General features: G+C 44.5%; 1 protein-coding gene across 1 annotated transcript in view; it reads left to right on the forward strand.

Moving 5' to 3' along the window:
- Positions 1-24,491, forward strand: part of ZBTB43 (zinc finger and BTB domain containing 43) — a 56,671-nt gene extending 32,180 nt beyond the window's left edge. The window contains exon 3 of the mRNA XM_030207491.1: positions 22,685-24,491. Within this exon, the coding sequence (XP_030063351.1) occupies positions 22,707-24,098 (1,392 nt within the window). The 5' untranslated portion in view covers positions 22,685-22,706 and the 3' untranslated portion in view covers positions 24,099-24,491. The remainder of the gene's footprint in view (positions 1-22,684) is intronic.
- The last annotated feature ends 623 nt before the right edge of the window (positions 24,492-25,114 follow it).

Below are 25,114 nucleotides of genomic sequence, written 5' to 3' on the forward strand. Positions count from 1 at the left end.
TTTGTACGGGGCCGGCATGCAGTCACCCATATGCGGAAAGTATTGTTAGCAACGGCTTATGGGCAGGCTACAGGGGATCTGCTACTATTAGTGAGTCTTGACGCAGCCAAGGCTTTCGATAAAGTCAACTGGGATTACTTGTTCCAAACCCTAGAATACATTGGGGTGGGAGGGAGGCTTTTGGCTGCCATAGAGACGCTCTACCGGGGCACCATGGCACGGGTATTGGTCAATGGACTCCGCTCGGACGCTTTTAAAGTGGCATGGGGTACCAGACAGGGGTGTCCCCTGTCTCCACTATTGTTTTTATTGTACTTAGAACCCCTCTTGCGCACCATACTAAAAGATTCTAACATAAAAGGAGTAACGTTGTGGGAAAGAAATAAGGGTACTTGCCTTTGCAGATGACCTTTTCTTGACCCTTACTCAGCCTACCATCTCGGTCCCCCACCTAATAGAGGTTATAGAGGAGTTTGGGTTTTTTTCTGGCCTTTCCCTAAATTTACATAAATCAGTAGCTCTCCCGGTTCAATCTGTGGTGAGGGAGGAATGGGTAGGGGACTTCCCGTTCCAATGGGCGGAGGGGCTGGTCCGATATTTAGGTGTGCTAATCCCATCTGATCTTTCCCGGTTGTCTGAGATAAATCTCGGCCCATTGAAGGATAATTTAGCGACAATACTGCGGGAGTGGAGGGGGTTACCTCTTTCACTACAAGGACGTATAGCTTTATATAACATGATCTTGTTCCCTAAGTGGACGTACATTTTACAAATGCTCCCACTTACTTTGGGTCACAAAGAGGACACATGGCTTCAAAAACAGCTGAATGGGTTTCTATGGCAGGGAAAGAGAGCACGTATTGGGATTAAGACATTGATGAGGCCGAGAGGGAAAGGGGGACTGGGTCTCTTGGACCTGAAATTATTTTCGATAGCCAGTTGTTTGCGCCATCTGTCGGACTGGTTCCGAGCCACTGAACACTTTTCATGCACTGAAATTGAGACGGCACTGACAGAACCGCTACATTTTGCATACTGGCTACAGGCGCCAACAGACCAGTTACCCCCTCTGGGTCCCTATAAATTTATCTTGAATCCTTTGGGGAAAACATGGCACTGGATAAGTAAAACCTTTAAGTGGGACAGATTGGTGTCGCCCCTGCTGCCAATGCGGGGCAACCTGGCATTTCCAGAGGGAGGGTCCTCGGCCCTGTTTAAAAAATGGTCAGCGCGGGGGATTCATTTCCTATTCCAGGTAGTAACAGAGCAGGGGTCTATGAAACCGTTTCAGTCCTTGTGTGAGGAATTCGGTCTGGAGGGGGGGTGATACATTTGGATATTTACAGCTAAGACACTATGTCCAATCCTTGCCGACTGGTTCCCTGACTAGAGGTGTGTGGGAGTTGCAGGACGATTTGTTGGTGCTGGAGGCGCAGCAGAGAACCCCTTTGAAATACTACCATGGCTGCTTGCGGGACTCTTTAACACCATTGGATACTACTCTCATATGCGCTCGATGGACCCAAGAGCTTCGCTGGTGCTTGGAACCGCAACAAATGGAGGTCTGTTTGAAATCGTCCCAGAGAGTGACTGATAACGCAGCATGGAGAGAGTTGAATTATAAATTCTTGCTGCGCCTTCATGTCTCGCCCCATAGAGCCTATAGAGCAACTCTGCGAGAGACAGATGATTGTCCTAAATGTACGGGTCCGGGTGCTTCCCTGGGCCACATGTTTTGGTCATGTCCAGTGGTGCGCTCATTTTGGTTGGTAATGGGCAGACAGGTGTCAGGCATGTGGAGGGTGCGGTGGAGGCCTACCCCGGGCCAACTGTTTGATGTCTTTTCAGTGCAGGGACCTCTACCGGAGGGACTGAAAGCTTTTTTAAGGAGAGCTGTGTTATTGGGAAAAAGAACAATTTTGCAGCAATGGATCACCCGTGAGGCCCCCTGCATATCTCATTGGCGTAGTGCCATGATGCAATGCTGCTCGGTGGAGAAACAGAGGGTCCGTGACCTAGCCTCCACAAGGGGAGACCATTTTTGCAAGATTTGGTCACCGTTCTGGGATTCACTTCCACAGCAAAAAGCAGGATTTTGAATTGTTAGGGAGGGGAGGGGGGAGAGGGTGGGGGGAGTAATGGTTGGAGGGTTTGTATGTAAGCAAAGGGGGGAGGGGGGAGAAAAATGAAAATCACATGTTTAGTATTTGTTTGTGCAGATTTGATATTCTTCTTTGTTAGCTAATTATTTCTTTGTGGAATGTTTCTCAATTTTGTGGTCACGCTATCTTGTATCGTATGAGGTTGTGCCAATAAACAATATTTAAAAAAAAAAAAGAATAGAGAGAGATCTGGTTCCATTTTGAGACCATTGGGTGGCACAGTATTATACCTAAAAATGAACTTTTCTCCTTTTGTGAAAGCAAACATCTCCCTCTCTCCACTGTATCTGTATCTTGTGGATAGCAATAAAATGTAATTCATCATATTTACATTGTTTTGCAAAGGATGGTTTGTCTACTGATTTTTATTATGTATGTTTTTATGAACTCTGCTTAGTTGTAGGTGGATTAGAACAGTTGTGACAGGGTAATGTCCCAAAACCACATCCCTCCTATTCTTAGAGGGCATAGGTATTTATTTATTGCACTTGTATCCCACATTTTCCCACCTATTTGCAGGCTCAATGTGGCTTACAAAGACCTGTTATGGCAACGCCACTCCAGGGAAGAAGATACAGTTGGTATTACAATGAGATCGAGGATGACAAAGAAGAACTAAGTAGACAGTAATAGAAAGGTAGTGTTGATGGTGCTGAAATGTCCTTCAGATTCCTTTAGCTTTTAAAAGTCACCGGCAGTTCTTTATCGCCAAATTCAGGTATTGCTTGTACCACATGCCAGTGTTTCTTCAGCATTTTTATAATGTCATAAGAACATAAAAATAGCCATAGTGGGTCAGACCAATGGTCCATCTAGGCCAGTATCCTGTGGCCAATCCAGGTCACAAGTACCTGGCAGAAACCCAAATAGTAGCAAAATTCCATACTACCAATCCCAGGGCAAGCAGTGGCTTCCCCGTGTCTGTCTCAATCACAGACTATGGAGTTTTCCTCCAGAAACTTGTCCAAATCATTTTTTTTTAAATTTAAACAAGAATCTTTATTGAATAAGTAAGACAAAATGTAAATACAGGCACAACAGTAAGCTTCCAGGCTTTAGTACATACTGTAAAACCTGGAACTTGTTTCTTCAATACTCATTCATTGAGTAATAAAACATTCAATATTCTTGGTGTTTTATATATCTTTTTAAACCCAGGTCACGCTAACCGCTGTTACCACATCCTTTGGTAACAAGTTCCAGAGCTTAACTATTTGTTGAGTGAAAAAATATTTCCTCCTATTTGTATTTTCATATAACTTCATTGAATGTCCATTAGTCTTTGTACTTTTGGAAAGAGTAAAAAATCGATTCACTTCTACTCGTTCTACACCACTCAGAAATTTGTAGACCTCAATCATATCTCCCCTCAACTATCGTTTTTCCAAGCTGAAGAGCCCTGGCTCTTTATATGAGAGGAGTTCCATCCCCTTTATCATTTGGTCATTCTTCTTTGAACCTTTTCTAGTTCCACTAACTCTTTTCTTGAGATATGGTGAACTGAATGCAATACTCATGGTGAAATCACACCTTGGAGCAATACAGAGGCATTACAGTATTCTTGGTCTTATTTTGTATTTCTTTCCTAATAATTCCTAGTATCCTGTTTGCTTTTTTGGCAGGATCTCCTGACACAACTTTGTAGAAACTTGTATCCTATACTTTGTGTAAGCATTTCTCTCGCATAATCACTCTTGTTCATCACAACAACTGCACCACCTTTGTTAACTTGTTTAATAACTATATCTGGGTCATTTTTAAGTGAGTTAATTGCCTTCTTTTCTTCCTTTAGGAGGTTGTGGAAAGGTCTCTTATTCTGTTCTAGTGACTCAATTTCTTAACCAAACTTTCAAAAGTCTCTGTGTTTTGGTTCACTATTTCTGGTGGGTTCCAGGCACTGTCCTTCTTTATTATGGACTGACTGACTCTATATTACTTTTCTACCCTGCTTTTCCCCCAAGAAAGCTCAGGTTCAATGCGGCTTACATAACAAATTAATAAGAAGCATTACAAGACCATTAATATTAATACAAGAATACAGCTATTTTTAAAAAATTTCTTTTCACATTAGCTGAACCCAGATCTAAAGAAGTGGGCTTTAAGTAAACTTCTAAATTACATATAATCAACTGAATGTCTGATATACTGGGGTAATAAGTTCCAGAGTTGGATACTTTGGTAAGTAAAATTAGCATTATGAATAGTTTTGTAGTTTTATATCAGTGTTACATGCTGTTTTATTAGAAAAGTAATCAATGATTTTCAGTTTTCTAGTCAATTTGAAAAGATCTACACTTGTGTTAAAGGTATTATATTTTGTGGTCAGCGCAAAAGATGTGCCTTTTTGTGGAACAGCGATTTCATTTTTATTGAGTTCTATTTGAAAGATTAAAAACCTTTTCTAATGTAGGCGTCTGATTTATGTTTTTGTTTGGGTCTCTCATTAACCTCCAAAACCTGGCCATGTTCCTGTCTTGATGGTTTTGTGGGCCTCGTCTCCTGTCTCCCCTTCGGCTAGTATTTGTCGTCTCTGGAATGATGTTTCCGATTTGGACCTTCTTTTCCTTATTTTTTCCCAATTGAAAAACTTGAGATGTTAGATTGTTTAGGTGGTGTAGTGTATAAAGAAACCAAAGGATCAAAAACACTTCATCTGAGTTGCCTCTCACTCTCTTATTCCTTCTTTCTAGTGTTGGACTTTTAATTGTATTATCAGTTCTGTTCAGTCCTTACTGGTTTCTTATCCTCATCTTTAAACATATTGCACCTTGGTTTATTTTCTCTCCTGTGTCATGGATAAACAGAGTGATATTTATAACTAGCTCATCTCTTTTATATTTTTGGGTCATTTTTACGTTTTCTCAATAAACTGTGTACTGCAAGGCAGAAAGGTACCACTGTCGTGCTCCGTTCAGCACACTAATTCAAAACCCCTAGTGACTTCATTTGATACTCGGTATTAGGGTTTTTTCATTGCACTTCATGATTAGAGGTGGTATCATGTTGCAGTTGTCAACTTTTATGACTTAGAATAGTTTATTTTTGAAAAATTATAGACGGTGATAAATAATACACCTTGTAATCCATTTACATAGGTAATAGTTATTTACCTTCACAAATCAGTTGTCTGAAAACTACCCACCCTTCCTGCTGGTTAAAGAACAAGCATAGTGACACAACACGCACACTTGATCTGTATTTAGTAGAGACATTCTCTGGGATAGGGAATGCTACAGCCAGTGGTGTACTGGTAAATGTTTAACAACAGGCTCTCTCCTCGGTCCACCTCTGCGCCCCCCCCAAAAAAAAATTTGCAGAGCTGGCTATAGCCGGGGACAGAGCTTGGGGGGGCAATGGCATTACCTCAGGCAAAAAAAAATTAAATGATCCCAGGTGCCAATCTAATTCCTGTTTAATGTGGGATAAAATGCCATAAATAAGTAAATAAATATAAACTTTTAATGTTGAGCACCTGATTCTCAAAGTGGACATATTCCAAACACTCTAATGAAAATACAATGATCTTTTCTACCTTTGTTGTCTGGTGACTTTGTTTTTCTGATCATGTGGCCTGGTATCCGATTCTTCTGCTATCTGTCTTCTTAACTCAGTTTCCTGGGCTTACTTTCCGCCTTTCTTTTTCATTTCTTGCCCTACATCCGTAAGTAAAAGCTGGGTCCTCCGCAGACATGACTGTCCAGTGGATCCAGCTTCTGCCTATTTTCTTCATCCATGTGCAGTTTTTCTCCTCTCTTCCTTTTCCCTCATCTCATCTCCTTTCTCACTCTTCCCTCCCTTCCCTCCATGTCCAGCATTTCTTCTCTCCCTTCCCTCTCCTCCATCCACCCATGTCCAGCAACCCTCCTCTCCCCCTCCCCCCCTCCAGCCACTGATACCCAGCGATTTTCTTCTCTCCCCTGCCCCCCCTCCAGCCACCCATGCCAGCGATTGTCCTCTCTCCCCTGCACCCCCTCCAGCCCCCCCCCTCCAGCCACCCATACCCAGCGATTGTCGGTTGTTGAGTAGATTCTTCGGGGCAGGCAGGAAAGATCCACAGTCTTTCCTGCCTGCTGCCGGCACCGACTCTCCCGCGGCGCTACTGCATCGCTGTTCAAAATGGCCGCCGAGACTTACAAGGGCGGCCTCCAAGACTTCAGCAGAAGTCTCTGCGGCCATTTTTAAAGAGCGATCTAGCAGCGGGGGAGGGTCAGCGCCGGCAGTGGGCAGGCAAGAGGAAAGGAGGGAGGAGAGCCGGTTCGCTCTGAACAACAACCGGCTCACAAGACTAGGGTTACCATTTTGTGTCCTCTGAAAAAGAGGACACATGTCACGCCCCCTACCCCGCCATGCCTCATGCCCCACCCCACCACGCCCCCTTCGGGTCCTCGTTCCGCCCCTATTCCCCGCCCCCCCCCCCCTCACTATCTAGCCCTGGTGGTCTAGTAGCGTCTTCTCTTCGGGGCAGGAAAGAGCCCCCTCTTTCCTGCCCGGAGCGCTGCCTGCCCTTGCCTGCTGCATCCTCCTCGGTCTGGCTGGGGATTCAAAATGGCCACCGAGAGTTGAAGCGGCCTCGCGAGAGTTCAACTCTCGGCGGCCATTTTGAATCCCCAGCCAGACCGAGTAGGATGATGGACAGGGGAGGCAGCGCTCCGGGCAGGAAAGAGAGGGCTCTTTCCTGCCCCGAAGACGTCACTAGACCACCAGGGAACATGGTAAGGAAGGGGAGGGGACGGGAGACCAGACCCACGGCGCCGATCGCCCGCCCACACGCTCACCGTTGTGTTTTCACAACTATATTTGAAAGAGAAATGGTCTCTACAGGAAAAAATGGAGCAATTTTGAATATTTATGTGTCTGTGCAGTTCAGTGGAATATAGGTAGGTAGGTAGCTTTCCCTTTGAAAACTGATACAATGTATGCAGGGCCGTGCCAAGGGTCTCTGGTGCCCCCCTGCAGACTATCAGTTGGTGCCCCCCCCCCAACCGTCTCGCTTCTTCATTAGACGTTTTTCCATTGCTACCTGTCTTTCCTTTAGACTGAAAACTACAGGCCCAGCCAGACCTGACAAAAGGGTCTACCACACCCTTCAATGTCAAGCATATACTAGAAAACTGTAAATTAGCTTACACAGGAAAGCAGTTTAAAAAAATAAACACAATTCCTGCTGTTTCTTAACACTGCTCTCCAGAGAAAGCACTGCCTTTATAAAGAGGCTTTTCAGTGGGACTTAGCCTATTAAAAACTATTAGCATAATTAGGAATGGCCAGCCCTTGTAACTGCAGAGACTTAAGCTTTGATTATGCATGTTCCTGTCTTTGTTACAGTGGAGGGGGGGGGGGGGGGTCTCTTCATCTCATTTACACAGTCTGACCTCTCTGGCTCACTGGGAGCCCAGTCTCTTGGAGACTGCTATACATTGCAAAATAAGATAGCAGATGTAAATTCTCAAAGTGGACATATTCCAAACACTGAAATGAAAATAAAATGATTTTTTTTCTACCTTTGTTGGCTGGTGACTTTCTTTTTCTGATCATGCTGGCCCAGTATCTGATTCTGTTGCTGGTATCTGTCCTCTTAACTCTGTTTCTAGGGCTTCCTTTCCACTGTATGTATCCCTCATTGATAAGTCTCTGACTCTAAAGTTTAGCAATTTCATTAAAGCAAAATGTATTTTCAAATATCACAAACTCTCCCTATCCAAGCAGAATGTTTTATATAAAAACAAACACACAAAAAAGCAATCAGATTTTTACTTACCAGCTATTCTACACTATACGTCAGCTAAACTTCCTCTTTGAACCTCAGCCAATTAAATAGATTTTAGCTGTAGCTATGATAATTATGTACACATCATTGCAGTCATGCCCTCCTCTCAGTGTACATGCTCAAAAAACAAAAACTTTGAACCACTTACAGATAACAATTACACTATTTATTTTTTATTTCTCCCCAGTCTCACTTGCACACCTGCCTCCAAACCTGTTCTCTTTAATTTGAATGTTGTTCCAGCTCACCCTGAATGAAAGTTGTTCACACACCAAAGCCATAAATAGCTGCTGGTTGTACTCTTTGAAGCAGCTTTAGCAGAGCAGCGTGTCTGTCTCAGCACTGCTGGGCTACCTTCACTTCCTGATGCGGGAAGGGCAGGGGAGAGAGGAGAATCACAACTTCAGGTAAAAGATTTTGCAAGTGAGTGGCGCCCTCTAGAGGTCGACGCCCCCCTGCGTTGCTTACCTCGCTTACCGTGTCAGCACGGCCCTGAATGTATGTGGGTTAATGTTCTCACACTGGTATGAGAACTGCAGCCTTTAAGATTAGTTTATAAACTGCTTTGATGTGGTTTGCCTCGAAGATCAGTCTAGAAAATTTTGTAAACTAACCAAACCAGATGTTGGTAATAGATGTAACAGCATGAGCCATTTTGATTTTAGTTAGTAATGTATTTTATTTTATCATTGTAATGTTGACAAGCCACATTATGATTTCATATGTTTGTTGAAATATTTTTCACAGATTTTTTTTTAATTTAACCAGAGGTCTTTATTAAAAGAGAGAGATGGCATACAGAAACTTTTAAATACCAGCTTTCAGTGGTATTCTCAGTTGTCTCAATTCTTTCCTTATATTAGTAAATTAAACTAATCCTTAACAGACATTGCTGTTGTATTGATTTTTACTGTTTCCGTTTTGGAGGGGGGGGGAGGCTCTAGTCAACTATTTCTCTTTTATATCAGGTTTTTAAAAAGGTGCTTTTAAATTTAGCAGGTATTTGATCACAAAGCCGACTCGCTCACATATGAAATGTGAATTGTTTGTTTTATTAAGAACTGCTTGAATCGCTTATTCCGATAGGCTGGTCTAGGCAGTTTACAAGTACTCCAATTTTAAGTTAATGTAGGAAAGGAATTCCAGAGAATTTATAGGAAAGAGACCATCTCTCATGTCAAGTATAAAAACATGCCAGTCACTCACAGGTTAACACATCCTAGTCCTCTGAACTCAACAGACCCCATCCAAGGCCATGGTAGAAAAGTGGATCTTTAAAGTCTTTTTGAAAGCTGGGAGGGATTGCTTAGAGCAAACATTCTCTTTGAACTTGTCCCAATAGCTGTATCTGAGGTTGGAAAGGAACTGACTGTGCAGCTGCATTGGCTACAGATGTCAATCGGTTTGTTCCATGTACCTCTATGTAGTCTTATAGATATTACTGCAAAACAATTGTTAGAAGGTTGGATTCACTGGAACACCGTTCTCATTTCAATCTAATTATAGAACAACATCATAATGCAACATGGCTGTGTAATAGGATACACAACAAAATGACAGAAAGGTATATGAATCCAGTGAATGGAAAACAAGATAATCCATAATCCTTTCTTATATCCTTTCAAGTGTAATTATTTCAGTACATACTATTTTATTGTATATGACAAGTTGTGATATTGAGCGAGTGGAAATACTTGCTGTCTAAGCAGCATAAGTTTTTATATTGATATCCAGTATAGTGCAGAATAAATTTATAAATATAGGCTTCACTGCATAGCTGGGAACCCAGCCTACCATTTTTACCTGATTTTGTATTCAGATTGCAGGCTATGGTTTATGCAAGGACAATGGAAGATAGATTTACTTTAGATTTGTGTTTTTATCTTGTTGTCAGGACAACACCAGCAGAAGCAGACAGCTAGATGAGGGGTACTTGATAAAAGCAACTATTTAATTTGACACTTTCTTCTTTGATGGTTGCATAGTTTTATGATGTTTCCACTTATTTAATTGAATTTAGAACAGTCAAGTGATCACTATAGGTGACGGAGTTTGTCAGAACTCCCAGCTTAATAAGCTTGCTAGATGTACAGATCTGATGTGTGTCCCCCACCCCTTTAAAAAAATGTGCTAATTTTTTCAAAGCTATTTAAATGTAATGCAGTCATATTGTGTCACAGCTCAGGAGCTGAAGCATCTGCTTCTTGGCACAAGGTCATGTAAGATGCAGAAAAATGTTGCATATATTAAAGTGCTTGTGTTAATTATTGTGAAAAAAAAACAGCAGAAGAAACCTTTTTGTAAGCCAGTAGTCATTTTCAAATGTGATTTTATGAAGAGGGTTGATTTAAAATCAAAGTGACTTTAATGTGTGTAAGATGATCCACCAGAAAAATGAGTCAGAAGCAGTGTGTTTCAGCCAGAGCACTGTGAAAGTGGTGGGAGAGAGTTGCAGAGATGTTTGGAGATTTCACAGAATTTCACAATAAAATAGAGTTCTCTAAACAGACAACTGCAAACCAGTAGACTAGAGGCTAGCCTTAGGGTTTTTTGTTTGTTGTGGGAATATCACAAAGGTGTTGGTTTATGCCTTGGAGAAAAGGGGGGTTAGTAAAGTGGAGATGGGTTTACATTGCCTGGCTTAATAATGATATGGGTACTTGACACTTGAAGGAAAATCTATTTCTCAGATGTTGAACCGAGTGCCACAGGGTAGGCATTACTAACATGCAGGCTGAGAGCTGTGAATACAGAGGTCTGGTTAAATCCTTCACCCAGCATACTTTGTAGGACCTTTATTCGCTGAGGGCCAGATGCAAAATGAGAAAATCCCCTTGGTACTCATATGATCTGTTTTTGTACTGTCTTAAGTACACCGAGACTGTATAGGAATTGAGGGGCTTCCTTGGCGTCCCTCCGGACCGGCCCAGAATGTGACTGATGGGTTGTGCACGCCTTCCAGCAGGTGGCGACTGAGAAAAAAACTGTGACTCTAGCGAGACAATAACAGCCCTTGCCAGCTAGAGAAAGATCCAGTAATCTCAGTCTCCAACAGGTGGGAGCCCTTCAGTCTCATTCTTTTCTATATTCTGTATTTTTTCTCTTTAATGTAAAAGGTTTTGGTATTTATTCTGTGCATCTTAAAAAAAAAAACCCTGCTTCACAGAGGCAGAGGCCCATGGGGGTCTCTTAGTGCCTCGGGGGTGTTACACTCGGGTGGCCGAGTCCCTCCCCTCATAGCCTCCCTGATATTCTTGGTGCTTTAGTAAGCATTCAATAGTTTTTAAAAAAAACCTAAACAAAAGAAAATTTTCTCAAGCTCTTCATGGGAAGAGCTTTGGAGGCAGGGAGAGGCAGCTGCTTTAAAAAAAAAAAACGGGCCATTAGGTTCGCCGTTTGCAGCAGGGCTGCTATTTCGTTGGATTTAAGCAAGCAGGGCAGCTCCTCCATTGTTTCTGTTTAAAGGCGCCTTTGCTTCTTTCTTTGAAATCAGCTGATAGCGATGTCGGAGAAACGGGAGTTTGAACAGTAGGCAGAGCAGGCAGAGAGACCTGGGGTGCAGCACTAAGCGAGACATCTAAAATGGCGGCGTTTCCCGCCAAAACCAGCACCGGGAGTGAAGGAGACGCGACCATCACAAAAATGCCCGAATCGGAGCCCCCCCCCCCCCCCCCCGACGACGATTTTCCAGGTCCTGCACCCTGCTCCTCTAAAACCTCTGCAGCGGTGCTCCATATGTCAGCGTCGGGGCCTCAGGGCGAGCGGGATATGTAAATTCTGCACCGCTGCAGAGGTTTTAGAGGAGCAGGGTGCAGGAGCTGGAAAATTGTCGGGGGGGAGGGGGGGCTCCGATTAGGACATTTTTGTGACAGTCGCGTCTCCTTCACTCCTGGTGCTGGTTTTGGCGGGAAACGCCACCATTTTAGATGTCTCGCTTAGTGCTGCACCCCAGGTCTCTCTGCCTGCTCTGCCTACTGTTCAAACTCCCGTTTTGTCTCCTGGTGAAGGAGGATTCTCTCCTGAGTTCGTGGTACAGATGTACCAAGCCTTTCTGCTGTACAAAGCTGTTCCTGTGGACCCTCCAGGAAAGAGATCTCTGGAGGGTTCTTCTGTGGCTGTAAAACGGGTCAGGCAATCTGTGGAGGCAGAGCAGGAGGTTTCTTTTGGCACAGATCAGGACATGCCATCCATAGAGGAGGAGGCATGGTCCCCCTGAAGAGCAATTTTCTGAGGACCTTGATCAGGCAGTAGATGGAGAAGAATCTCTTCCTGCGGGGGAGGATCCTTCGGTGGTAAGGATTTTTCATAAAGATGACCTTCAGGAGCTTATTTCTCAGGTTTCTTCTACTCTGCGTTTTGAAGACCAAGATGGCCAGGTGGCCGAGCCTAGAAAGGTGGATTTTTGGTCAAGGGTATTCGCAGAGCAGGAAGGTCTTTTCCCATGCATCAGGATATTAGAGATACTATTCAGGCGCAGTGGGAGGTTCCTGATTCTGCTTTTCGGCTTGCTCAGTCTATGGTTAGGCTTTATCTGGTTCCTGACTCAGATAAAGATCTTCTGCGCCCCCCGTTAGTGGATGCGTTAGTTTCCGCGTTTACCAAGTGAAATACTGTGCCTGTGGATGGTGGTACGGCTCTGCGAGATACCCGGGATCGCCGTATTGAATCCTTGCTGAAGAATTCCTTTGATGTTTCTGATCTTGCAGTGCAGGTTTCAATTTGTGGATCTGTAGTAGCGAGAGCTTGTTTCCGCTGGTCAGAAAGAGTTTTGGACCATTCTTCGGATGATCTTTCAGCTATTGACCATGAAGTGGCAAAGCTGGAAATGGGGTCAGCCTTTCTGATGGATGCTCTTTGATTTGCTTCGAGCTTCTTCTAAGTCGATGGCTCTCTCGGTTGCGGCTCGTCGTACTCTTTGGCTGTGTGGTTGGTCGGCGGATGCGGCGTCTTAAGTCCAAGCTCAGTAAATTTCCCTTTAAGGGTTCTTTTCTGTTTGGTGAGGAATTGGATAAGTTGGTGCATAGCCTGGGTGAGGCTAGGGTTCCTAGGTTGCCGGAGGATCATCCCAGAGGTGCTGGCTGTGGCAGTTTCTCAGATTGTGGTAGAGGCCGTGATTTTCGTCGTTATCGACCGGGCAGAGTTTTTCCAGGGCAGCACTCCAGATTTTTCCAAAGGACTCAGTCCTTTTGGGGAGATTGTAGAGGAGGTCGAGAGGCATGGAGTTCTCTTTCCTCCTCGTCCCGCCCTCAACAATGAAGGTTTGTGGGCCCAGCCTCTAGTTCAGGTAGGTGCTCGGTTGGCACAATTTCAGGAGAGGTGGGCCCAGATTACTTCGGACCAATGGGTACTAGAGGTTATTCGAGACCGGTACGCTTTAGAATTTGCTCATCCTTTGTCAGACGCTTTCCTAGAATCCCCTTGCCGCTCTTGTGTCAAGGCCAGAGCCATCAGAGATACTCTCCGCAACCTTTCTTGACCTTCGAGCAATTTGTCTGGTCCCTTTGGGGGAACAGCGTCAAGGCCGTTACTCCATTTACTTTCTGGTACCCAAGAAAGAGGGTTCCTACTGACTGATTTTAGATCTCAAGGTGGTCAATCGAGCCCTCAAAGTGCCTTCCTTTCGTATGGAGACTCTGCGGTCCGTCATTGTTGTGGTACGGGCCGGGCAGTTTCTGACTTCTCTCGATCTTACAGAAGCCTATCTTCACATTCCTATTTGTCCTGCACATCAACGTTTCCTTTGTGTTGCAGTGCTGGGTCACCATTTTCAGTTTCGGGCTCTGCCCTTCGGACTTGCGACTGCTCCTCGTACGTTTACCAAAGTCATGGTAGTTGTAGCTGCAGCTCTCAGAACGGAAGGTGTTTTACTCCATCCTTACTTAGACGATTGGTTGATCCGGGCAAAGTCTTACCACGAGAGTGTTCAGGTGACAGCTCGGGTAGTAGAATTCTTGCAGTCCCTAGGTTGGGTTGTCAATATGCAGAAGAGCCGTCTTCAGCCTTCTCAGTCGATAGAGTATCTGGGGGTCCGGTTCGAAACAAGGCAGGGTCGCGTGTTTCTTTTGCCGGCCCGGATCCTCCAGTTACAGTCTCAGATTCGTCAGTTCTTGCAGAATTCAAGACCGTCGGCAAGGGACTATCTACAGGTTCTGGGATCTATGACGGCAACGATAGAGGCGGTGCCAGGGCTCACATGATGCCTCTTCAGAGGTCACTTCTGTTGAGATGGTCGTCCCAGAGTGATTCTCTTCAGCAAAGATTGCCACTTTCGCTCCTAGTGAAGACCAGTCTACAGTGGTGGCTTCGAGAGACCAATCTGACCAAGGGTATGCCTGTAGATCAGCCCAGTTGGACTGTGGTGATGACGGATGCCAATCTCCAAGGCTGGGGAGCTCACTGTCGGGGACAGTTTGCTCAGGGTCTCTGGTCTCATCAGGAGACATTACTTTCAATCAACCTGTTAGAGACCAAAGCAATTCATCTGGCGCTCCAGAGTTTTCTTCATCTTCTTAGCGGCGGAGCAGTCCGAGTGATGTTGGACAATGCCACCGCGATAGCTTATATCAATCGGCAAGGAGGGACGAGGAGCCTGCCGTTGGAGCGAGAAGCGTCGCTGCTGCTTCAGTGGGCGGAGGTCCATCTGGTAGCTCTTTCAGCAGCTCACGTGGCAGGGGTTCTAAAAGTTCAAGCAGATTTTCTCAGTCGTCACTTGCTCGATCCCAGGGAGTGTTCGCTAAGCGAAGTGGCGTTTCGGCAGCTGGTCGATCGTTGGGGGTGTCCCAGGATGGATCTGTTTGCCTCCGCCGGTAATGCAAAACGTCCTCTGTTCTTCAGTCGTCGCAAGGATACCAAAGCACAGGTAGTGGATGCTGTTCTTCAATCTTGGCCAACCGGCCTGCTGTATGCTTTTCCTCCTTGGCCTCTGATAGGGCTTCTTGTTCAGAAGGTCGAGTCTCACAGGGGGTGTCTGATCTTAGTGGCGCCGAATTGGCCTCGCAGACCGTGGTATGCGGACCTTCGGCGTCTTCTGATAGATGTTCCCTTCAGGCTTCCGGTCACGCAAGATCTGTTGACGCAGGGTCCGGTCGTTCATCCGGATCCGGATTGATTCTGTCTTACGGCCTTGCTCTTGAAAGGGCTAAGCTGACTAAGAAAGGTTATTCCGCTAAGGTAATTGCTAATATGCTTCGCTCTCGTCGCTGATCTACCTCTCTGAATTATGTGCACACCTGGAGGATTTTTGAGGCGTGGTGTGAGGAGACTCCTTTTCTTACCTCCGTTCCGCAAATTTTGGATTTTTTGCAGCGGGGTTATGACAAAGGTCTTGCTTTGGCTTCTCTTAAAGTGCAGATTGCGGCGTTGACGTGTTTTCGTGGTCGTGTCCAAGGGAGATCTCTGGCTAGTCATCCGGATGTGGTGCGTTTTTTGAGGGGCGTTAATCTTCTTCATCCCCCGTCTCAATGTTCTTTTCCTCGTTGGGATCCGAATTTAGTGTTGTCGGTTCTTACTAAGCCTCCCTTCGAGCCTTTGTCGTCCTGTACTTTGAAGGATTTGACTCTGAAGACTGTATTTTTGATGGCCATTGCTTCGGCTAGGCGAGTTTCGAAGTTGCAGGCGCTGTCGTGCAGATCTCTGTTTTTGGAGTTCAGTTCCGATCGAGTAGTCTTGCAGCCAGTCCCTCCTTTTCTTCCCAAGGTGGTGACTCGTTTTCATGTGTCTCAGCCGGTGGCATTGCCTGTGTTAGGTTCTTTTTCCGGCTCAGAGGAACAGCGGCATTTGAAGTGTTTGGATGTCAAACGGGTGTTGAAACTATGTCAAGTCTACTGATATTCGGTGATCTGATCATTTCTTTATTCTGGTCGGAGGTTCGTGCAAAGGGTTCATGGCCTCTTAATTCCACTATTTCTAGGTGGCTAAAGGAAATGATTGCCTCAGCTTACCTTCTTTCTGGGAAACCTGTTCCAGAGCATGTTAAGGCTCACTCTACACGAGGTCAGGCAGCCTCTTGGGCAGAGCGTTGTCTGGTGCCTCCGGAAGACATTTGTAGGGTGGCGACTCGGTCGTCTTTGCATTCTTTTGCTAAGCACTATCGTTTGGACGTTCTCAGTCATCGGCAGGTGGCTTTCGGGGTGCACGTCTTGACGGCGGGGTTACTAGGGTCCCTCCCATAATTTCATTGCTTTGTTACTTCCCATCAATCACATTCTGGGCCGGTCCAGAGGGACGCTGAGGAAGGGTAAATTAGGCCTTACCTGCTAATTTGCTTTCCTTTAGGCCCTCCGGACCGGCCCAGATACCTCCCTTCAGATATCTGTATTTTCAGAGGTTAAGAGAGATTTCTTTGTTTGGAGCTGTGTTGCTAGTTTGTAGTTTATTTCTGTATTAAAAAAAAAAAAGTATTTTCTGCTTATCTAAGTCTCCTGTTATGCAGGAGCATAATATGTTTGTAGGCACTCGCCCTATGTTGGCAATGTGCCGGTGGCTGCTCAGGTTTTTGGATGCACAGATCATGTTTTGGGGTTTTTTTTCTTCTGGGGCTTTACTTCTGCTTTGTTTATTACTGGATCTTTCTCTAGCTGGCAAGGGCTCTTATTGGCTCGCTAGAGACACAGTTTTTTTTCTCGGTCTCCACCTGCTGGAAGGTGTGCACAACTCATCAGTCACATTCTGGGCCGGTCCGGAGGGACTAAAGGAAAACAAATTAGCAGGTAAGGCCTAATTTACCCTTGTTTACTAAAGTGTGGTGAAGTTTTGCACTTAATGTGCATCAGAAGCAAAACCTAATGTGTAATGCTTGTGTTATAATGGTTGGAGATGTACCCAGCATCTGCCCTGCAGTTATTTTATAGGGAAGACATTTTACTGCACAGTAAATGTATTGGCAGATAGCACGGATGCACTTGTAACAATAAAAATCCCTATCCTCCTTCCTGGCATTTACTGGGTGTGTTTCAGGTGGGTTAGTGGGGGGGGGGGCAGGAGTGACCTCCTGGATGCTTCTGCCCCATTGCTATTCTGGGTTCAAAATGACAGTTGTGACTGACTCTTAGTTGTAGTGTTGTGGTACTGTCAGTCAAGCTGCCAAATAAGGAGCATGTGGGTGAAAACACTGATCAGAGGGTTCTTGGGGGGGGGGGGGGGGAATGTCTGTTTTGAGATTTTTTGTTTTTGTTAAGCAGTGGGCTGCCCTGACTGCATGCAGATGCGCAGGTGCACTTATCACCAACATAAGTGTACCCCCATTATCTGCAATGACTGTGCACAATAATGTGACTGTGCACTAACTGCAAGTACTGTCTGGGCTCGTAACACACCCTTCCTTAGCATACAGCTGTACCATCCTGAACTATTGGGTTGTTTACCACTCCTACCAGCAAATGGAGGTAGAAAACTGACTTTTCCACAGTGACATCATCGATATAAGGACTTGTGCTCTGTAGAAAACTCCAGTATTTTCTCTACCTCCAGCAGATGGTAGGTCATGTGGGCTGGTCACTGGCTTAGCTCCCAGCTTTGCAAGCTATGGCCATACAACTTGGTAGAGCCTAATGCCCTTGCTCCCAGGGTTTCTAGGTCATGAAGCAGGCCTGATAGAGCATGGAGTTCAGCTTCACAGCCCCAAGTCATTGCCTTTTCTGTCACATGAAAATCTGGCTGTGCTGATGCAAGCATTGGTTTTGACAAATTCTATATTACTGTAAATCATTTTATACTGGGTTACTTCAGCAAAGCCTTAGGATGTATTTGCAGTACCTCTCTTAACTAACATCACTCCAATCACAAAGATCCAATAATCTCTATTAACCGCCCAACAGTTTCATAGTCTTTTTTGCTTGGAGGGGTATTTTCGAAAGAATGTCCAAGTCACAGTATCCCAAACAGACGTCCATCTTGCGTGTATTTTCGAACAAGACATGTCAAGATTTCCTGTTCAAAAATACATGAGATGGACATGGTTGTCCAGCATGAACAGCCATATTATAAACTGAAATGTCCAAATTACGAACAGGGGAAAGCAAAGGACATGAACATCTGTGTGGCAGCATTATTAGCAAATAGCCACACAGACATCTATGCAGAGAAGGAGTAGCCTAGTGGTTAATGCAGGCTCAAATCTCACTTTAACTCAGTGAGTCCTCCAGGAACAGAAAGTATATGCTGTACCTGAACGTGCACCACTTTAATGACCTTCAAGCTTGCAGGTTGCTTATATATTTAGTTACAGTAGGTATTTTTCTGTGCCTGGAAGGCACACAATTTAAAAAAAGAAAAGTTGAAGTTGGATTTGAATCTGGATCCCTTGGTTTACAGTCCACTGCACTAACCACTCTTTAGATCTGAATGCTGCTTTGTTCAGAATGCCCATAATACCTGAAGCTGTCCCAGAACCTGGTATTCCTTTTCAGTTTCACTTTCAGGTGAGAGGGAGGGGACAGCAACCGCTGGGGGATTAAGGAGGAGTCATGCCTTAATCCCTCCACTTGCCGGCTGCTCAGTCAGAGCATCTTTTTGGACCCTAGATATAATTGAAACAGGTCTAATTAAGGATATCCTTCTTTATAGACTTGGACGCTTCCTTCCCTTTGGTAATCACTGTTAGATGTCCTGATTTTGGGCCCTCCCTAATTCTGCCCAAAATGCACCCACAACACTCCGTCTCGTTATTTGAACGTACTGCAGTGCCAGACATCCAAATCATTGCTTTGCAAAATCGAGATTTGGACATTTCAAGCATATGGACATATATTTTGGCCTTTTGGGACATCCATGTGTTTCGAAAAAGTGTCATAGTAACATAGTAGATGATGGCAGTCAGCCCAACAGTCGCTTCCTTAGCATCCCTCTGAACCAGCCCAGGGTTGGACTGATGGGCTGTGCACTCCTTCCAGCAGGTGGAGACTGAGAAAATACTGAGTCTAGGGTCACATGGCCAGGGCTCTTATTGGCTCTCTAGAGTCAGGAGTTTCTCAGTCTCCAGCAGGCGGTAGCAGGTGAGCCCATTAGTCTCTCTCTTTTTCTTTCTGTTACTGAAAAAAAAAAAAAAAAAATTTACCCTTCTGTGCCTGGGGAATCCAGTATAGAGGCTAGGAAGAGAGCAATTCTTTTGCCTCTCCAGCCTCTGGGGTGCTAAACTTGGGGGTTCCGGGTCCCTCCCGACTTCCTCCCAATCTCCCTTTGGTGCAGGTAAGGGCTAACCATTTCGGAGGAAAGGCGTTTAGCCTTTGGGAGAGGCAGCCGCTTTTATGATTGGGCAAAAAAAAAAGCACCAGTTGTTACCTTTCCTCTCCCCCAGGCACAAACGAGCAAGCAGCTCCGTCGGTCGCATTCTTTATCAATTAATAATATTGCTGAATTGTTGGTTTAATCATTAACAAACATTTTGCTTGCTAAATTCAGCTTTTGAAAAGTTCTCTATTTTCCTACTGAGTTACACAGCACCAGTGCCCTCAATCATAGCATACAATATAATTATTATTTATTGCATTTGTACCCCACATTATCCCACCTTTTTGCAGGCTCAGTGTGATATAAAATACATATACTTGATCCAAGCTTGTAAATCCATATTTGTTGCAGCATAAATGTCACCACCACACTAGGAAACCACAATTGGCTCTAAAATAAATTTAAATTGTCTAAATGTATGTTTTGCTTGACAACAGTGGACTACTATCAGAGTTTAAGTCACACTAAAAAGTCTATTTTTATGCTTAGTCATGTTGATTCTGAACATTCACAGAGTTTAGTCCACATAAATTAGGTATGTAATCATTTGCTCCTATCTACTAACTCAGGGATGGACTGACCATACTGGCACCGGGCAGTGCCTGAGGGCCCAGTGCCTCTCTCCCCCACCCCCCGCACACTGCAACTCTCCAAGCCTCAGTGGGCCCTCCTTGGACCCACTTTGAAAAGCCCTGGTATTGTCAGGGCCAGCAAAGAACCCCACTCTTTCCTTCCCACTGTGCTGCTCAGTCCAGTACTGCCACTGCATCTTCAAAATGGCTGCCTAGACTTCCTGTGGCAGTCTCGGCAGCCATTAAGAAGGAGCAGCGGGCTGGAAAGAGTGGAGTTCTTTCTTTCCCCCAAAAGAGGTGACCACCAGAACCCTTCAAGGTAGGCTTAGGGGATTGCACTTTGCAGGGGAGGGGGGTTTGGAAACAAAGGTGGGGGCAGCAGCAGGGACCCAATGACGTATTCTGCATGGGGGCTCTGATCACTGTCGGTCCACCCCTGTAGTAACTGCTTTTACTGTAGAATCACTTGCAAAAATAATATAGGAGCTTGATTCAGAAGTCCTAAAGGATTATCAATTATCACTTGTAGAGAAATCTGACGTGGATTCCAAGGACAACCCCCCCTCCCCCCCCCAAAAAAAAAATAGATGATGGAGACATAGCATTATGTTGATTTGTAAGTATCTAGTATATCATTACCCAAGGTGTTGGTTTGATTAATTTAAAATTTTGAATCCCACCCCCTTGGAATGTTCAAAGCAAGTTACTAAATATATAAAGTGCCCCCTCCCTCCCCCCCCAAAAAAAATAATAATTCCATCAGGATGACATGAAGGAGTAGCTGGATGGGGGCAGGGGAGTACTGTGCAATATTATAATTTTCTGTTAAGCTAGCCAGGTGGCATGCTTATAAAAGGTCCTGGAAAGAACACTGATATACCAAAATAGGTTAGCACTGACGTACTTACAAGAGTGGCACATGACTTATATACCGGGGGGGGGGGGGGGCGGCATTAAGGTCAGTGATAAAGGAGGACAGTGATGGTGGGTTGGATGGAGGTGAAATGGATGTTAAGTGAAGAGGTGGGGAAGAGAGGGGGATGAATTTGGAGGCAGTGAGGTCATTGGTTTATATAATATTTTGAATTATGGTAGGTTGTAAATTGTTTTAGGTCTTATACTAGAAGCAATATACCCAAGTTCCCCCTCATGAAAAATAACAAAGTATAAATAAATATAATAACTGAGATAAACTTGAAAACAGTAAATTGAAACCTAATAATAGAACTAGCGTGAAACAGTATCACATTTAACATTCAAATTTCAGAGATATAATACAACGTTAGCATAATACTAATGCAAACATTTGAAGCACTGCATCAGAAAGTTGAGCAATACTAGAGTGAGACGTGATGGATCTGACTCAAAATACAGAGCCCATTCAGGATCCACTATAATCCATTACGCAGAGCATTGATACCATTACCTTGATTGCACAGAAAGACAGAAATGTATCTCTTAAAATTAAAAGAAAAACATTTTTTTTGAGCTAGTAGTTGTGCAAGGAATTAGATGATAGTGCAGTGACTGATCTAGCTGCAGAGTGTGTCTCTGCACTGCACTCACTTATTGCTCTAAATTTAGAGTGGCTAGCTAAACCAATTTTAGAACTTCATAACATGAAAATAAAGTTGCTAGATGAATTCCTTTAGTTATGTGTATGCTTCTGTATTTATTAAACTTAGTGATCTGGCCATTTTATGAAAATGTACAGTCTTATTTTGTACTTATAAACCCTTCTGCTTCAAATTACGTCATGTTTTGTTTTACTGAAGCATCCTTGATACTATCAGGGGCATTTTCAAAAGAGAAGGGCGCCCATCTTCCGACACAAATCGGGAGATGGGCGTCCTTCTCTCAGGGTCACCCAAATCGGCATAATTGAAAGCCAATTTTGGGCGCCCTCAACTGCAGTCCGTCGCGGGGACAACCAAAGTTTACGGGGGCGTGTCGGAGGCGTAGCGAAGGCGGGACTGGGGCGTGCTTAAGAGATGGGCGTCCTCGGACGATAATGGATAAAAGAAGGGCGTCCCTGACGTGCATTTGGTCGACTTTACTTGGTCCATTTTTTTTCATGACCAAGCCTCAAAATGGTGTCTAAACTGACCAGATGACCACCGGAGGGAATTGAGGATAACCTCCCATTACTCCCCCAGTGGTCACCAACCCCCCTCCCACCCTAAAAAAAATGTTTGCCAGCCTCTATGCCGGTCTCAAATGTCATACCCAGCTCCATGACAGCAGTATGCAGGTCCCTGGAGCAGTTTTAGTGGGTGCAGTGCACTTCAGGCAGGCGGACCTAGGCCCATCCCCCCCTACCTGTTACACTTGTGGTGGTAAATGTGAGCCCTTCAAAACCCACCCGAAACCCACTGTACCCACATCTAGGTGTCCCCCTTCACCCCTTAGGGCTATGGTAGTGGTGTACAGTTGTGGGGAGTGGGTTTTGGGGGGCTCAGCACCGAAGGTAAGGGAGCTATGCACCTGGGAGCAATTTGTGACATCCACTGCAGTGCCCCCTAGGGTGCTCGGTTGGTGTCCTGGCATATGAGGGGGACCAGTACACTACGAATGCTGGCTCCTACCATGACCAAATGACCATCTCTAAGGCCGACCTAAATGTTGAGATTTGGGCGTCCCCGACCGTATTATAGAAAAGAAAGATGGACGCCCATCTTGTTTGGATAATAGTGGTTTCCCCACCCCTTCACGGGGCTGTCCTGGGGGCACCCTCAGGAAAACTTGGGCGCCCTGTTCGATTAGGCCCCTCCATGTCTCTATTAAAAAAAAAATTCTCCACGGGATTCTGAATATATATTCAGTTCAATACAATCTCTTGCATGCTGTTAGAAAAATATTACTTCTAAAAGACGAGGTGAAATGAATTTTAATTAAGTTGAATGCAGATGTTGTTACTGATGAACAATTAGAAATTAGTGATTGTTGTTCTTTTTCAGGGAGGACTTCACTAGATTTGTAATGGAGTCTGGAACAAGCTCTTTTCGAGTGGATTTTCCTGATTTTTCCAGCATCATTTTGCAGAAGTTAAATCGGCAACGCCAGCTGGGACAGTTATGTGACATTTCTATCATAGTTCAGGGTCACCTATTCAGAGCTCACAAAGCTGTCCTTGCAGCTAGTTCACCATATTTTTGTGATCAGGTACTTCTGAAAAATAGCAGACGAGTCGTTCTACCTGATGTAATGAATCCTCGCGTTTTTGAGAACATCCTCTTGTCTGCATACACTGGACGGCTGGTGATGCCAGCACCTGAAATTGTCAGTTACTTAACAGCAGCCAGCTTCCTTCAGATGTGGAATGTGGTAGACAAATGCACTGAGCTTTTGGAAGGTAACCCAACAGTTTTGTGCCACAAGTCAAACCACAGCAGTGATCACCAGTCCCCTAGCAGCAGCAACTACAATGGCCTCATTGAAAGTTTTGAGTTTGGCTCTGGGGCACAACCAGCGTTTCAGAAGACAGAGGAATTAAGGGATGGAGAAAATGATGAGGAAAGCCCAAAAGATGATGAACTTTCATCTCAGCTAACGGAACATGAATATCTTCCAAGTAACTCTTCGACAGAGCATGACCGACTTAGCACCGAAATGACAAGTCAGGATGGGGAAGAAGGAGTAAGTGACAGTGCTGAGTATCATTACATTCGGCCTGTCTACAGTAAGCCTAGCATCATGTCCCATAAACGTTGGATCCATGTTAAACCTGAAAGATTTGACCTGGATTGTCAAGGTGGGGATGCGCATCCTGCTTATGAGGAACATCAAGTTTCAGACTCTTTGAATATCAACCAGGTGGATCCCACAAGCCAGTCATCGGGCATTGGTCATGACTTTGCTATGACCAACAAAAAAGTAGAAGAATTAGAGGCACATGCTACTGGAAATAGTTACGATGAGCAAATGGATTTCTATGGTGCTTCACTGGAACAGTTCTCCAGTGAAAGAGCAGATGAAAATCATGCTGATCAGAGCACAACAGCAGGATGTGGAGATGGTACTGATATGACCACCAGTATTCAAGAGGACCCCTCCCATTCTGGATTCTCTTCTATTGTTTACAAACTGTATCCTTGTCAGTGTGGTAAAAGTTTTACGCACAAGAGTCAAAGAGATAGACATATGAGCATGCACCTCGGTCTGCGGCCGTACGGTTGCGGTGTCTGTGGTAAGAAATTTAAAATGAAACATCACCTAGTGGGTCACATGAAAATTCACACTGGTATAAAACCCTATGAATGTAATATCTGCGGGAAAAGATTTATGTGGCGGGACAGTTTTCATAGGCACGTAACTTCTTGTACAAAGGCCTATCAGGCATCAAAGATGGATCAGACAATTACTGACAGCTAACAAAAGAGAAAGTGGCTAAAAAGAGTGGTGGTGGATTTTTTTTTAGCAGAATGGCCAAAATAAGCAATAAGTAAAAAGAGAAAAATGACTGTGTGCGTTACTGCTCGGTACTTGCTACTTGTAAGGTGGGTTAATGAAAATATGGAACTATTTTCTGTGCAGAGAATTTGTAGCAGCTTTAAAGTCTGGCTCCTTGCTTAGATTGTGCTTTTCTCATATTGACAATCTAGTATGTGAAGCTTGCTCTGGGGATAGTTGAATTTTTCTAAATCTACAACCAGATTTCTTTGCAAGGTGTGATACTTTATTTTTATATTGGTTCAATATAAGAGTCACAGATGATGAGACCATTATGGGAATCTGAAGATCAAACCTTCATAAATGGGGACATCTGCCCAAGATAGCAGAAGACCTGGGGGTGGGGGGGGGGGGGGGGGGGGGGGGGGGAAACCGGTCTGGTTAAGGGCAGAGGTGTTACAATCAGTGGGTATGCTGTAACTGTGCAGACAGGATTGCCTGTTAATCTTTCTGCCATTATCTACTATAACGCTGTGTCTTAGAAACTCATGCACATCATCTTTGGGAAATTCTCATGTTGGATCCCATGGAAAGACATTACATTTTGCAAAGAATCTGGGGGGGGGGGGGGGGGGGGGGGGGAGTTCTGTACTAATGTACTTATAAAAACTCTACTTGCAAGAAGTCCTAGATAGAATGTTTAAGATGTATATAATAAGGGTGTAAACAGAATTTTTGATTAAAGGCACCTCTGATATGTCAGCTTGTGGAGAGGAGACCGTTGCAATGGCTTTGAGGGCCTGCTCTAGATCTCCATATCTTACCCACTCAGCATTTTGGTTGCAAGAATCATGCACACACAGTTGTGAAATTAGAAAAATAGAACATGGATCTTAGAATTTGTTCTTATTATGAAATCTTTATACAAATAGACTAGTCATTTTTTTAAAAAAATGTCAGCACACTGTTCCAATTTGGTTTTAAAATGCCATCCTTAG

Source organism: Microcaecilia unicolor, chromosome 6 (assembly GCF_901765095.1).
Source record: "Microcaecilia unicolor chromosome 6, aMicUni1.1, whole genome shotgun sequence".
Lineage (NCBI taxonomy): Eukaryota > Metazoa > Chordata > Amphibia > Gymnophiona > Siphonopidae > Microcaecilia > Microcaecilia unicolor.